This window comes from Thamnophis elegans, chromosome 15 (genome assembly GCF_009769535.1).
Source record: "Thamnophis elegans isolate rThaEle1 chromosome 15, rThaEle1.pri, whole genome shotgun sequence".
Classification (NCBI taxonomy): Eukaryota; Metazoa; Chordata; class Lepidosauria; order Squamata; family Colubridae; genus Thamnophis; species Thamnophis elegans.
The window spans coordinates 19,392,776-19,409,650 of NC_045555.1; the positions used below are offsets into that span (position 1 = coordinate 19,392,776).

General features: G+C 40.0%; 1 protein-coding gene across 3 annotated transcripts in view; it reads right to left on the minus strand.

Annotated features, from left to right (window-relative positions):
- Positions 1-16,875, minus strand: part of JMJD1C (jumonji domain containing 1C) — a 130,873-nt gene that overhangs the window by 44,966 nt on the left and 69,032 nt on the right. For all 3 annotated transcript variants that reach the window (XM_032232310.1, XM_032232309.1, XM_032232311.1), the window contains exon 3: positions 13,244-13,357. Coding sequence is in view for 2 of the 3 variants with exons in the window: in XM_032232309.1 (XP_032088200.1) it covers positions 13,244-13,357 (114 nt within the window). In the remaining variant the exon portion in view is untranslated. The remainder of the gene's footprint in view (positions 1-13,243; positions 13,358-16,875) is intronic.

Here is a 16,875-nt window from a genome sequence, read left to right on the forward strand (position 1 = left end):
AGACAGATGACAGAAAATGTCCTGACTGCGTCCAGGTTTTTGCCGAAAATTTTTGAATATAAATACTATAAAAATATAAAGTGAATATAAAAATGATTTTGGATTTTGATATTTATAATATCTTGTTTAATGATTAGAAGCTAAATAATGTATGAAAAAGATCTACATCAATATATATTCTATCAAAAGCCATTAATTTATTATTTATCGATTAAACTCCCTTCTGTGTAAAAATATTTCCCTTGTCACAATTGTGATCTTATTACATTCACCCCAGAGGTAGTATTCAGCCGGTTTGGGCCGGTTTGCCCGAACCGGTAGTGGAAATTGCAGGTGGGCTTGCCCCTCCACCCCGGCTCTATGCCATCCTATATAGGCACATTTTCAAGACGCGCATATATGCAAGCTGCACGTACGATCAAAGTGCATGCATGGAAGGCTGAGCACCTGCGTGACAGAGCACATGCAAACAAATTGAGCGTGCACGCTCACATTTGCAAACCGGGAGGGAAAGTAAGTAATACAACCCCTGATTCACCCCAAAATGAAGGTCCGAGCATGCATTCTCAATGTCGCACCACTTCTGGTGAGTTATTGCGAACTGAGGTTCTTCTAGAATAGAAGAACACACTGAAGTCAAAAACAATGCTTGAGTGTGAGATTCAAAAATCTCTCTGTACTAAGGAGAAATTGCAAGATTACCCACATGTACTCCAAAGCTGGGGTGGGGGTGTGGGTTAAACAAAAAGCAAGAATTGCATTTTTTGCAGTCAGGTTGCCATAAATTGGGAGTCATGGGTAGTTGATAAAAAGTCTTGCTTTAAAGAATGTAAGAGAAAAGTAAAAGAGGAAGATTTGCTCCACTTCATTAGCTACTATTTATAAGGTAGGGTTTATTAATTAATAATTTATTCATTTATTTACTGGCAGGGCTTATAAGGTATATGTAATCAGTTTATACAGCTGCTTAATATGTAATTGGTATTAAAATAATACAAGTCAAATTTACAAACTAAATTGTATATAAAACTGGCAGACATACTCAGAAGAATAAATTCCTCCTCAAGCAGGATAGGCAGAAGGGTACAGATATAGTATATGTTTGGGTAAGCAAGCCTCCTTATTTAACAACACTGAGATATGAATTTGATTGTCAGGATATTTTTTTTATCTACAGTTGGATTTGGATTTTACCCTGTATTTATAAATCGGTTCACAATGTTGCTCAGGCCCATTTGCATTTTCCCTGAGCTACAGTTGATGGATCTGGGGTTCCAGCACAAAATAAAACTCATAAGGTTGGCATGAAGAATGGAGGCTTGCAAATATGAACAGAAACAGAAATGGCTAACACATTACGCTTCATTTGGTCTCAATGAGTAAGAAGCCTGCTTTCAACCTCTTTTTTTAAAGACACTTTATTAACATTCTCTAATTAGTTTTCGTTCTGTTCAGTTTCAAATGGAACATATCTACTAGACAACGTATTCCTTCTCGATTATTGTCCATCCAGATTGGAAACTGGACAGTGGTAGATATGTCCAAATCTTAATAACAAGTAGCTGGGATTACCATGTGCTTTTTAATGATACATGTTATGGAAGCCATTTCTACATTAAATACTTGTGCGTGTCCGTCCGACCGTCCATAACTCTGGAACGCCTAGAGCAATTTCAACCAAACTTGGTACAGATTACTTACTCTCTGGAAAAAAATACTGTGGGGTAACACACCTCTAACACCCCTTGGTGTGTGTTTTAAGATACAGCCTGTTGTGCCTTAAAATGGCTTCTACTATACAGCGCAGTGGAGGTGCCATGGTAATGGATTCACAGTACTCTACAAGGGGGCTCCCTCTGGTAAGGGGGAAAATCCAACATTAGAAATTACATTTGGTTCGGACATTTTCCTTCTATAAATAAATACCTGGACAACGCCGGGTTATCAGCTAGTACCAAATAAAAAAGTGAAAACAGTTTCAAAACTATCTGTAGAGTCAAATAAACCAGCTCTGTTTATACTATCTGTCTCAAAAGTACATAAGCTAAACTGCTAGCTACACCATCAGCAAAATCTGTAAAAGGACAGTGTCTCAATGAATTCTGGCATTTTATCCAGCATTATCACATCTCTACTGAAGTTTAGAAAAAAGAAATTGCCTCCTCCAATAAGATGAAAATTTGTGTTCTTTTTAAAATGCTCTACAACCTCTGGACATATGACAAGAACATTTACTGATCATAACTCTTTAAGTATCCAGGATAAAAAAGCTGCAACCCCACCCCCAAAATACCTGGAATGTCTGATAAAGCCACAGCATAGGTTTTAGATCCTTGAAAACATTTAAATGGCATTTACAGAATTAAGATTAAAGTTTATTCTTCACACACTAAAATCAGTAAAATGAAAAAAAATACAGGTAGTCCTCAACTTACAAGCATTCAGTTAGGGACCGTTCAAAATTATAATGGCACTGAAAAAAAGTGACATGCAACCAGTCCTTGCACTTATAACCACTGCAGCACCCCCAACCTCCCCAAACAGTCATGTGATCAACATTCAGGCACTTGGTAACTGGCATGTATTTATGATGGCTGCTGCAAACTAAGATAATATTATCACCATATGTAATCTTCCCAGCTAGCTTCCAACAAACAAAGTCAATGGGGGAAACCAGATTTACTTAGCATTTTGTATTTCTAGTCTGCCCATATCCCTCAAAAAGAACTCTTAATGGCCATATGATTCACTTAACTTAATTTATAAAGTTGGGTACAACTCACTTAACTGACTTGCTAAGCAATGGAAATTCTGGTCTCCATTATGGGAGACTACCTGAAAAAGGGGACATCGCTAGCAGAATCTCCCAGGTAGATCAAACTGGCTGGACTGGTTCCAATTGGAGAATGCAGTCCTGCACGTAAGAAGGTGACAAGCCACAGTAATGTAAATCTAGGAACAACATTGATCAATGCTGGTTGGTTGGTATAAATGTTTAAACCGGTCCTCAAATTTCAACAACAGCTGTTGCCTGCCTGTGATCCTAGCACATAATAATGGTATCTGATTTGTAGAACCCAATTCAGCACCCTAAATTTCCAACTGTTTTAAAGTCAGTGAAATACATGGTGAAGTTTATTAACCTGTAATTATGCTGTTTGTTTCCATCTACTTCTGGCTTCCATTTCTTTAATTCTTGAAAGTATATTCCATTAAAAAAATCAATTCAAAGGTATACCTAAGTAGCACGATTATGTACTCAAATAAATGAAAATTCAGTTTTGTACAGTAAACTGACTTGTTATTTACTGCAAACTTACTGATATAATTTTTTTTGAAATCCAAATAAGATGTTAAAAAAATTCAGAGATACAGGCAGACTACCAATACATTTTATATATTTTAAGATTGTATGCTTTGCTACAGTCATGTCTTTGTCCTGAGTGTATATAATTGTAAGTCTACTTTCTTATTAGGTCAGCAACATATGTCCTTCCCATCTATAATCTTTTTTTCAGCTTAAAAATAGAAAATTTAAGTCAAGAAAGAAAAAGAGTATTACATTCCTTACTTTCATGCCAGATGATTAAATTTACAACAGCTATACTACACAATGAAATATAAACTTTTTTGCAAGGACTAATAAACAAAATGCAGTCAGAATTTTAATACCAATATAATAATTCTGTCAAGATCAAAATGAGCTTTTGCTGTTGCAACCATTATCGCTTCTCAGTTTGCCAACAAACCAGAGGGGAGGGAAGAGGGAGATGGAATGTAGGCTCCACTCATCAAGAAGACAGCCATGAGAGCCAAGGACACTTCAGCAGGTGTTTGCCAAAGCCTTTTTCTCATAACAATACAATGAGACCTTAATTGAATAATATGACCTGCTCTAAAGGGGGATGGAGAATCTATACTTTAATTATCTAGATTTGTGTGGAAAATAGCTATATCTGGTTTTGCCCCTCATCAGTGCCAAAACGATGTACTCAATAAAGTTTTGCATTCAGAGATTGGATCGTCTCGACTGTGCTTGTTTTGGTTGGGTTCATCAGTCAGAACGCTGACATTAAACCAGTTCTACCAAAGTTAAAAAGGACAAAAGAGTCCTGAGCTCCTGCAACCTGTTCAGTCACCTCTGGAAGAGCTGTGAAGGCACAGGAGAAGATGTCCAGGGTGGAACACAAAGGAGAGCAAGCTGCCAAATCAGGAATGGGCCTGGTGAAAGAGGCTCCAACTGCAGGCCAGGTGGACTTCGGTACCCAGACAGTGACCCGTTTGAAACAGTCAGCAGTGCGGGTGGAGGCCATAGTGGCTGGGGAACTCCGTCAGGTGTGTGAGGAACTATGCCAGGGTGTGGTGCCGAAGGCGTGCAAAGTTGAGTTCCCTTTGCTTCCTCCTGAAGTGGCATTTACCTGGGGCCCAACATGGAAAGGGAAAAGAGCAATGATGGGAAGAGTCGGTGGAATGAAGATACCTGGAAGCCTGCCGCAGCCCATCAGTCAAAAAACTGAGAGAGAGGTTCGTTGGAATGGAGATGCATGGAGCAGAACTGGAGCATCAAATTGGCCAAGCTTCTGAAGCAATATCAAGTCAATCCTCGATGACTCTCCCACCCCTACTGCTTCAACCCTGGCCGAGGATGGAGGGAGCCGTAGGCTTAGGAGCAGCTAGCCCCTCATGGACCACCATCCCCCAACTGGGCCAAATTCCAGGGCAAGGTGCTGATGGACTCCAATGGTCAGCAGCCCAACTGCACAGGATCACCAGAAGGCCTCCAGTGCAACTGGCGGGTGCGGGTGCTCAGCCCAGGTCCTTTCTCTATGGAGTGGGATGGCCTCAGGGATACTGGAGCATCCTAGGACCCATTGAGCCCCTGCCGATCAAGGCCACGTTTGATGATAGTCCGGAGAAATCGGTGTTCTTCCTGAATCAGGCGTGAGCTCATCTGGATCAATATGGGCCAACTTACTTCAATGATGTGGCTTGTGTGAATGCCATTGTGGCAAGACTAGAGGGAGAAGCAGCAGAATGGGTGACAGGCCACCTGAGCTGGGGGACCCTGACATCTTCTTGGAAAGCCCAGAGCCTGATTTGGAGATGCCACGCAAAATGAAGTATGTAGGGTGATCAACCTGGTCATGGTCCCAGGCCCAATTATAGGGGAAGGTGAAAGACACTATGAGGTTAAATGAATCTTAGATTCTAGGTGTTATAAAGAAAAGCTGCAATACTTGGTGCAATGGAAAGGCTATCCACTTTCAGAGGCAAGGTGGATGAAAGCCCACAATATTAAGGCAGATCGCTTAATAGGCGGATTCCCGGCAAAATGCCTTCAGAAGCCAGGGTCCCTCCAGGGAGGAGGTCAGAGTAAACGATAACACATAATTATTGTTTTCTAGGTATCTCTTACATTTTAGATGGGGTGGGCTGGGGTGTCTGCCTGTCAAGTTGGAAGTGTGCTTTTGCTTTTGCTGTTGCAACCATTATTGCTTCTCAGCTTGCCAATGAACTAGAGGTGAGGGAAGGAAGAGATGGAATGTAATCTCTAGACATCAAGAAGACAGCTGTGAGAGCCAAGAACACTTCAGCAGGTTTTTGCCAAAGCCAAAGCCTTTTTCTCATTCAGTTGCCCAATGACCCTTGCTGTACTGAGCTTGAAATCCGGTCCTTTCCAAGGACCTGTTTGGGAGATTTGAATAAACACATGTAGAACACATGCTGCGTGTCTGTGTGGGTAGCAGGGCAACACATGCATATCCATTAGGTTAGAGCAGTATAGGTTTAGTCTGGCAAGATTCTGCCTATTTATTTATTCAATTTATATGCTGCCCATCTTGCCTAGAGTCAACTCCAGGCAGCTTACTACTAGCAACAGGATAAAACAACAAATGGTAATACTAAAATCAATCAGAATTAACAAAGACGGTATGCGAGTAGGGTCCTCAGGTCAATTGGCATACCAGATCTCCAGGCGCTTTTGGAAGGCCAAAAATCTATGTGTGGATCTCGCATCTTCCCGGGGGGTGGGGGGAGAGAGCCACAGAGGGGAAAAAACCTCTTTTCTGTATGATGTAAGCAAATAAAATCTTAACTTTTGTTAGATGCTGTTACAATGTCCTTAGGCTAGGCCTGACATCCATCTAGAGAAATTATAAGGTCACTTTTTTCCAGGGAGCACACGTGTCTATTGACCACTAAAATTCCATCTTGGTAGGAATTAATCTAACCCTGTTTTGCCCCAACCTTTCTTACACAGTGTAACTTTCAAATATTTTATTTTCAAAATACTGGTTCCTTTTCCCTTTTTACTAAAAAAAAAAGATGTTAAAAAATTCTAACAGCATACCAATTCTATTCTGGCAGCCTACCGTCATCCTGAAACAGTCCCAGAAACATAGCTTTGTCGAGTCTTTAAAATAATAAAATAATATAGCTCTTTCACATTTTTAATGGACTCAGATCAGTTTTTAAGGCTTGGGATTTTTTTTAAAACTAGGATGTCTTACATCATTTTCTCACTTGAATATATCAAACAGAGAGCCAGTAATGGTCTATTGCAGGAATGTGAAACTGACGGGGCATTTGGCTCGTGAGGCCATTTGGGTCTCACCAATGTGAAGGGGAAAGATGTGGCCAGTGTGGCTTTGGCCCAGTACGAAGAGGATACAAGCCAGCAGTTTGGGGAGTGGCATCAAGCAGGCCATGCCAACCGAGTTGGCCACAACCACCCAGTCAGCCACCCCCACCCACCCACCTGAGTTCAATCACAGCCCTGATGTGGCCCTCAATGAAATTGAGTTTGACACCCCTGGTTTAATGGTTAACGCTAGAAACCAGGAGATTGTGAGTTCAGATTTATTTTGGACATGAAAGTCAGCTGGGTGACCTTGGGCCAGGCACCCTCTCTCAGCCCAATTCACCTCTCAGGATTGTGGTTAAAACAGAAGGAAGCGTGGTGTGTTGCATATGTTTTTTGCCTTGAATTATTTGTAAAAATAACAAAGGTGGGCTATAAATAAGTAAATAAATAAAAAATAAACAGAATAGTTACATGTATGCATAATAATCCTGAAGATCTGCTATCAATTTTTATTTCCTGTAATTTTAAAGACAAATTTAAAATCTTCTAGAAAAATATAGCTGACCAAAACTGCAGTATGTTTAATAAAAGACTAAGACCCTTATTTCAAAATGAGTTACTTAATCTGATGTATTATGCCACAGAGGTGATAGAAAAGAATAAAGAACAAGATTAAGGATGAACTGATAAGATGCAGATATAATTCTTCAAATGATATTTCAAAATCAAAAGTTAGTATGAACAGGAAATAATTTTGCCCAGAAGCACTGAAATATAAACTTTAATTGGAGAAGGAAATGATGTACTGAAACTGAAATTCTATATTTTAGTGTATGTTTTCAATACAGTAATGGTTAAATTTCTAAATTCACAAATTGCAGCCAGGAAATAAATTCCCAGTAATGCAGACTTCACTGTTTATAGCCAGGAAAACCATGAAAAGAATAATTTGTCTTCCTGTGGCAGTTTCTCCCCGCATACACATGAAATGGAAGGACTCCAGCCTTTATGAATGCTGCCAAGAAATAAAGCTGAAAGTCTCTACATGTGCAAGTAGATGCACCTTCACATTTCCAAGGTTCTTGGCCAAGGGAAAATGGTCAATGATTCAAGATTGCATGCTGCCCACAAATTGCATAGCAGTGTTTGCCTAGAACTGCTGAATCAGATAACATAATTTTCTATTGAGAAATAGTCTGAACCTACTGCAGTTTTTATTTATGTCCAGTGTTTCAAATTACCTTCAATATCCAAAAGAAAAAAAAGCCCTTAAAACTTCATGTTTGTCCTACCAGAGCTCAATAGGCAATTACAGTTCTCTACAATTTTACCTTTTGTTCAATAATAGCAATAGTACTTTGATGTATATATCACTTCATAGTGCTTTTCTAAGCAGTTTACAGAGTCAGCATCTTGCCCCCAACAATCTGGGTCCTCATTTTACCCACCTCAGAAAGATAGAAGGCTGAGTCAACCTTGAGCCAGTGAGATTTAAACTGCCAAACTGCAGCTAGCAGTCAGCTGAAGTAGCCTGCAGTACTGCACCCTAACCACTGCGCCACCTCGGTTCTCTATAAATTCAGTAATTTATTGGATAGGGTAGAAAATTCTCAGGCTACATATTTCCCCAGTAGTCATGGTGTCATCTAGAGCTGTATTTCTCAAGCTCTTTAAGTATCTTTAAGATGTGTGGACTTCAACTCCCAAGAAATCCCCAGTCAGTTTGGAAGTTGGTCCATACAACTTAGTTGCTGAACTTGAGAAATGCTGAACAAAACGGACTTTTGAATGACCATAAGCTCAGGACTTCAGAGAATAAGACTCTAAAGAAAGGAATATGGGAGGCAAGCTAAAAAACGAATAAGAATTGAAGTATTAAAATGATGGATAAAAAGGAAATATTTTTCTTTTTTTCTTAATATAATGATGGACTGATGAAAAATTAGAATAGACGTAGAAATAAGAAAAAAAAGTAATAGTTAGATGGAAAGATTGGAGGTTGAAAGATGGTATCTTTATGTATGTTTAAAAAATATGATGATTGGCATGAAAATGGTCTATTGAAATATTGAATAATCAAATAATGAAGGACTATGACTCAATATTAACATGTGTATCGACATTAGGATAAGTAATGGCGACCTGACTAGAAGCTAGAATAGGGATAGAAATACGAAATAGGGGGAATATTAGCATATATAATTTTTATACAATAGAATATAATCAATGATCATATCGAAAGATTAGAGGGCAAAATATGGTATTACTATGTATGTTTAAATAATATTATCATTGGCATTCACTATTTTAAATCAAACAAGTATATTAATACTAGCATTATGTAAGTTTGTTCAATGTAATAAAACTTTTTTAAAAAAACCTTATGACTATTCATTCAGTGACCGGATGAAGGGACTTATGACTATTACTTGAAATTATGGCTGTTGTAGTGCCCTCCAGTCAACATATTGTATGATCTGGTTTCTTGGCACTTGTGAAGGGTTGCCAAGCCCTTTGTGATCATGTGATAGCCACTTACAATCTTCCTTACCAGCTTCCTCAGAAAGCCAACAGGAAAGCTGGCAGGGAAGGTTGCAAGACCCTTCCTGTCTCTGGTACAGTGAGCACAGTGTGCCAGTTCCCCTTCCCTCCCCGGGTTAGAAAGTTAGAACGACTTTCTAACCTAGGGCAGATGGGAGGAAGGTGATATGTTGTGGTAGAGAAAGGAATGGGGGGGGGGTGGATTTGTGCACTAAGGGCTTCCTTTCTCTAGTACAGCAGGCTGGTTCCATCTTGCAAACAGAGGGGAGAAGAAGGCCTTACTCTGGCCCAGCTCAGGCATTCCCTTCTGTGCATGAAGCAGAGTTGCCTGCTCTGTTTCAGCAGGAATCTCTTTTGCTCTGTTCATTTAAGCAGCACTGTGATTGCTTAGCAACTCCATCTGGAAGGGCTGGGGGAGTGGTGGTTGAAAGAGGTGATCACACGGGTGCCACGTAAAGACTGCAATGAATTAGCACCATAATAGGCAAGCTCCCTTACATGGCAGGACCAGAACAATGTTATTGTCAGATGTGATCACCTTGTTTTTCTGAATTAAGACACGGTCTTATATTTTTGGGGGGCTCCAAAATAAACACTAGGGCTTACATTTGGGGAAACAATTTCAGGGTGATCTGCTTGGCTGGGCGCCCCACTCCTCCAGGGCACATACAAAAGGTGGTGACCACACGGGGCTGACATTGTCTGGCAGCAGCTGCAGGCCGCTGGACACTTGGTCGGAGCACTTGTGGGCTATGCAGCCTGCGTAGCGCATGTGAGTTTATTACCTGTCCAAGCAGCAGACAGAGGCAGAGGCGGGGGGGGGGGGGGAAGGCACATAATCTAGATGCACTGTGTGAGTGACGGGAAAGCTAAGAGTTGGTAGGCTGGAGCATTTGGGTGGCTGTGGAAGGCTTGTCTTTGCGCAGCAGCCCCCGCAGCAGATGGAGGCAGACACATGGGAGGCACACAATCCGGATGTGCTATGTGGGCTGCAGGCAAGCCGAGAGATGGTGGGGTGGAGTGGGTGGCCGGCCTGGGATGCTCGACTTCATGTGTCTCAGCTTACTTGCAGCCAGAGCAGCACGCCAAGATCATCTGCTTCCCCCCCGCCCCACGCCTCTGCCTCCATCTGCTGTCGGTGCCGCCGCACAAAGACGAGCCTCCTGCAGCCACCCACTGGCTCCAGCCTACCGTCTCTCAGCTTTCCCGTGCCCACCCTGCCTCTGTCTTTTGGACAGGTAATCAACTCACCTGCACTGAGTTGGCCTGACATCATTGGCCCCTGTGTGCTTGCTGCCTCCTGTGCTGGCCACACCTACCCCCTTCACTAGGGCTTATATTAGGCCCATGCGGAAAAATCAGGCTAGGACTTATTTTCAGGGTAGGTCCTAATTTTCAGGGAAACAGGGTACCCTCAGCTGTTCCATTGAATATAGAATGTGCTGGTTTTTGTATTGTTTTGTATTGTTTTTGTTCCAGTTATATTGTTTTAGCTATTTGCCATCAATCCAGAGTTTATTGATGGGTGGGCTTTGTAAATTGGAATAAATAAAAGAATATAGTAAATGGAAACTTAATTAATGGAAGCCCATAATTCTGGGGACTGGGAATGATAAAAATAGCAAGATAGGAAAGAATTAAGTATTTAGCATGCTCCTCCAAACCCATTAATCCTCCTCAGAAATATAGGGACTTAATCACACTCAACAGATGGTTGGCGATGTGCTATCTGCTATCTCTATTCAAATCAGCTATCCAGTTTGCAATTATACCTCTACGTGAAGCAGCACAGAAACAGCAGCAGTGAACAATAAACAGAACGATCTTACACAACACTGAATATTGTTCTCCTTATTCCTTGCCTCCCTTTCAGGTCACGATTGTCACACTGCAGCACATTGGCGGTGATGACTCATTTACCAGCTACAACAGAAAACTCCCACTAATCACTTCATTGTTATAAGGAGAAAAGGCAAAGTAGATATAAAAATGAAAAAGGTGTCTGGAAGTAATATCAATAACTTGCACTATATACTGATGATTCCACCCTGATAATTAAAAATGCAAAGGATCAGCAAGCTCTAACGCTTCAAAGAATAGCACTTAGTTGAGCAACCATATAGGTCTTGGAAAAGATATTCAAATGCTGTGATGTGTCTATACCTAGAGATCAGAATTGTGCAAATCATGGTGTTTGTTATGACACTCTATGGAAGCAAAAGTTGGACTTCAAAGACGCGGAATAGGAAAGGCATTGACACCTTTGAACTTTCGTGTTAGAGAAGACTCCTGAGAATACCGCTGACAACTAAGGAAACAAACTGATGGATCATTGAACAAAACAATCTAAAATTCTCACCTGAAGCACAAATGACCAGGCTCAAGTTATCCTACTTTGGACACATTATGCAAAGATCTAGCTCTTTGAAGAAGACTCTAATGCCAGGAAAGGTGGAAGAAAAAGAATTAACTTGCAACAAGGTGGATGGACTGTTACACTGGCCATGAGTACACCATTGAGAGACTTGAAAGAATCTGGAGAATTTATTTGGCCACTAGGAGTCAAAAACGACTTGACGGCATAGTAATCAATCACTCCTATTTCCACTATCACAAGGGCAACAGTTATACTTACAACTGAACCAAGAGCAGATAGCTTTCTATATGAAAGACATATCATAAAATCTCACATGATTTCATATTAGCTTCGCTTTTTCAAATACCTGTAGAATGTCAGGCTAAGAAAAAGTTCTCATTATCATCAATGGAAGCTTTTTTCCCTCCACCTAAATGCAAGTAGGGAAGGCAGGATTTTTGCAAAAAGGATACAATTAGAGAAGTTAAGCTTATGAATGATGTCTAGAAGGGAAAACAAAGGGTTGTGGGGGAAAAATAGTTCATACTTTCATGCTTGTTAATTTTGAAAAATTAACTTGGCATAAAAAAGAATTAGTCAAGTAGCATGAACAGTGGCGGGATTCAAATAATTTAATGACCGTTTCTCTGCCCTAATGACCAGCTTGGTGGGCGGGGCTCAGCAGTCATGTGACTGGGTAGGCGCGGCCAACTCAACGTCACTCACGTTCATGGGTGTAGCTGTTACAATGTAATAAGGGTTAACTGCAGAGGCAGTTTCTATAAGCAGAGCAATAAAGATTAGGCTAGAAACAAAACCAGAATGTTTCCTTCCTGCCTTCCTTACAGGATTAGTCCTATAAAGTGGAAAAAACCCGAAAGGAGATTTCTTCCAACAACTGGTTCTCCAAACTGTGTAGAAAGTTAACAATCGGTTCTCTCAACTAAGTGTGAACTGGCTGAATCCCACCATTGAATAATTACTTCCCTCCATTGAGAAAGTTGTACATTAAACTGCCACTCTGCTTGCTGTTCTTAACTCCTTAGCAATTAAAAAAACCAAGCTATTCATTTCCCATGAATTACTAAATTTATTCAAGTTTTAAACTAAATAATTATGAAAGGTTTTTTTCTGAAAATCTTTGACCTGGTCATCTTCCCACTCATGTACCTGTTGATATTCTAACAACAGTGACAAAAAGCAAAAGCAAAAGCAAACATAAATCTGTAACAAGATGGTGAGTAGGATTTAAGTCTGTGGAATCTATACTGGTTTTTCTTCTTCTTCTGGACATGTTCTGACCAAGGGGGATTTGCAATCAATCCTCTAACTTGTTTATAAAATTATACCTCTGACATCAAAGCAAATCCTACAAAAAGAATTGCAAAGGTATTTCAAATATAGTTATCTGTATTATAATGAAGCTGCTCTAACATAGAAAATAGGAGACTGTGAGTCCTAGTCCTGCCTTAGGTATAAGCCATGAGTGACCTGGGACCAGTCACTCTCAAGTCAACTAACCTAACTGGGTTATTGTTGCAAGGAAAAATAGGATAAGGAAGAAGTATTTGCCACCATTTATAAAAATAATAAAGGCAGGATATAAATAAACAATAGTATTTTCCCCATAGTATCAACTTTTGAAAGAAAATACTTCCAGCCTCTAATGATTACAAATAATTTCTCAGTACTAATACAGAAGACACATTACATGTTTTTAATTAAGGTAATTTAGATTTAATAACTTTTATAACACTTACCTGATAGGGCTGAAAGGCACTATCTTCAGATAAGAAATCCAGCTGTCTGTCCACCAGAAATTCAACTGCAATAATAGAACTGTATACACTTTTCCCAACCAAAGGTTTAAAAGTCTGTGGACAAAATAAAACACAAGAATATAAATGTCTTTGCTTGTTTAAGTTTTAAATATGTTGTGCTCTATTTTGTTAGTTAAATACAAAACAATTATCTTTTAGAATACAACATATTGCTTGGAGATCAAGCTACTTTCTATTCTGACTCAATTTGGATCAGTCAATACCTGTTGAGCACCACCCAGCTGCCCCAATCTAAGGAAGTAATAACTACAGATTTCATTAATTTATTTTTTAATGCCACTTAATTACAATCTTGGAAACTGTAATAGGAATTTCCTAGCTTCATTTATAGTGAGGAAATTTAAATCTGCTTGTCTTTGAAAACTGTGAAATGTTTCTCCCCATAATTCTCACCACATAGGCTGAGTTGCTATTCACGAGATATGCTGTGGACTGACTCATCTACTGCTCCTTTATTGTGTTATCTTCCATTCCTTTCCCAGTTTCTCTAAAATCTTTCACATTATCCACCTTATTAAAAAAGCAGTCCAATGTATTTAATTAATACTTATTTTCAAACCTTCTGCAAGCTTGAGAACCTGTCATCATGTAGTGAAGCAACTAAAGACAAGTTTCTGTTCCGTTGTTCTGTGCAGAGTGCATCACTATAAAAGAGAGGCTTCATCCTTAGTAATAGATAGCACTTAGATTTATATACTGCTTTACAGTACTTTATAGCCCTCTCTAAGCGGTTTAAGAGTCAGCCTATTGCTCCCAACAATTTGGGTCCTCATTTTACCCACTTTGGAAGAATGGAAGGCTGAGTCAACCTTGAGCCTAATGAGATTTGAACTGCCAAATTGCACTCAGCCAGCACTCAGCAGACATAGCCTGCAGTACTGCAATCTAACCACTGCACCACCACACTCAGGAACAAATAAAATCGAACTCCTAGTGCCTTTATGGACATTTTCATATAATTTTCTTGGCAGCAATAAAGAAAGGGCTGCATTCTTTCAAGATGCTTTTTTGAACTTCTCAGTTTATTCTACAATCCTAGAATTCTCTAGCAATATCCCTATTCAAATAAGCAAATTTGATCCTACTGAGCACCTAAATCCAGACAAAATCCGCCAGTACTACTAGCTACCTCTGCCGAGGATAGACCTTGTGAAATAATTGGAACAATATATTCCTCTCTTAGTTTCAACTTTTCTCCTCAAAATCTCTATTGTTTCTCTGGTTTTTCGTTCATGTTCAGTGCTACTATGGATTCAATATTCCAACTCACAGCTACATTTTATTGTTCTTGAGCATTTAGCAAGGTGAGTAGCACAAAGCAGTTTTTTTTTTTAAAAAAAAGAGCCTATCCCAAAACCAAGCAGGATTTAAAACATGGCAAGATTTCAAGGATTGGCTTATCCATGAATATAGTATATGTGGTATAAGCGAGCATCAAACTTGATTTGAGGGCCACATCAGGATTGTGTTTGACCCCGGGGGCTGAATGAGTATGGTCGGAATAGGTGTGGCCAGATCGAAATCACTCGTGTTGGGAGCACCCATCCCAGGCTCCGTTTTCACTGGCAGAGGCACTGTGCGCCAGTCATTTGCTGTTTCCAGCATGGCCTGGCAGGCCAGATCTAAGCACCCTGCGGGATGGATCCGGCCACGGGCCTTGAGTTTGACACCCCTTGGTATAGTGTCAACCCATTTTATTTGTTCTGTATTCTGTTATCTCTTTTTATAACTGCCTGCAGAGAGTTGCAATAGTTATCCTAATGTATCTCTCATGGTTCTAATAAGCTAGATCCGTGATGGCGAACCTATGCCACGCGTGCCAGAGGTGGTACTCAGAGCCCTCTCTGTGAGCATGCACACCATTTCCAGCTGCTCTTCTGGTTTATGGCGTGCATGTGGCCATATTTCGGGCCATTTTCTGGCCTGTTTTCCAGGCCATTTTCTGGAAAAAAGGCCTGAAAACTCCCTGAAAAGGGCCCGGGAAATGGCCTATTTTTTTCTATTTTTTGGACTGTTTTTCAGGGAATTTTAAGACCATTTTTGGCCCAAAAATCAGCTGGAAAACAGCCTGAAAAACAGCCTGAAAACAGCTTCCAAAATGGCCAAAAACAGGCATGTGCACCCCAGGCAGCTGGTCTTTGGGTTTTTGGTGCTCCGGCACGCACACATGCACACCCATTCTGGTTCGGGCACTCAGTGTCGAAAAGTTTCGCCATCACTGAGCTAGGTGTTTTAAACTTTCTTTAAGCAGCTAATCCTTTGCCCACATAAACAGTAAGGAAGGAGAGTAGTACTACAGTTTAAGACATGGACAGACATAATACCACAGCTACTTGTAATAATGAGTCTGGTTGGTAAAAAAGGTCAGACATTTTCTTTCCTTATGTCACCTTTCATTAGTTCAAGGAGCAAATAATGTTTTGACTTGGGAATAGCCATTTCAGGTAATCTCAGCCAGAAACAAAGATACTGCATTCCAAGAATTGATTTCTTTAAAAAATATAGAGAATACTACATTTTAGTTTAGAGTTGAGTTCTTGGTGTTTTTAACCTTGATTGTTTTCCTACAAATGTATTCTTACTTGGTTAGGTAACATTGTCAGTCCATGGGACAGACACCAATGCATTGATTTTACCTAGCTAGGTAATAAAATTCCTGCAGAAAAACAAACCCCAACTATTTCTACCTTAAATGGTCCTCTGAGTATTCTGAGATAATTTTGTTTCAAGGTTTGAATTAAACCCTTCAGGCAATTTGAGATCCGTTCTCAAACACAGTAATTTTGGAATGTTTCAGCAAAACTTTTAAGTACAGTTGCTTTGTTCCTGAAGCTTGAAACAAAGGTTCCCATTTGATGTACAGTCTAAACAAAATACTCACATTCTGTTTTACCCAATGAAAGATAAACATAACAATTTTGAAACATTAGTATTGACTGAAAATTCCGTAATCTGCAAGCCAAATAAATCCAGCATATTGCTCCTAGTAGAAGAGCAACCAAGGTGATTAAAGGCCTGGAGACTAAAACATATGAAAAATGGTTGCAGGATTTGGGCTTGGCTAGTCTAGAGAAAAGAAGGACGAGGGGTGACATGACAGCAGTATTCCAGTATTTGAGAGGTTGTCACAAAGAAGAGGGGTCAACTTATTTACCAATGCACCTGTAGGCAGGACAAGAAACAATGGATGCAAATTAATCAAGGGAAGAAGCAACCTGAAACTAAGGAAAACTTCCTAACATTCAGGACAATTAAACAGTGGAACAGCTTGCCTTCAGAAGTTGTGGGTGCTTCATCACTGGAGGCGTTTAAGAGGAGACTGGACAGTCACCTGTGTGAAGTGGATAGGGTCTCCTGCTTGAACAGGGGGCTGGACTAGAAGACCTCTAAGGTCCCTTCCAGCTCTATTCTGATTGTGTGCTCAGATGAATTAAAAAAATAAAACCAGCCCGAAGCAAAATTCTTTTTTAATTATAACTCTCCTACAATTCTAAAATTGTATTTACTATTAAATGCCATTTAATAGTAGCTTGCCATCTAGTATTTTAAGC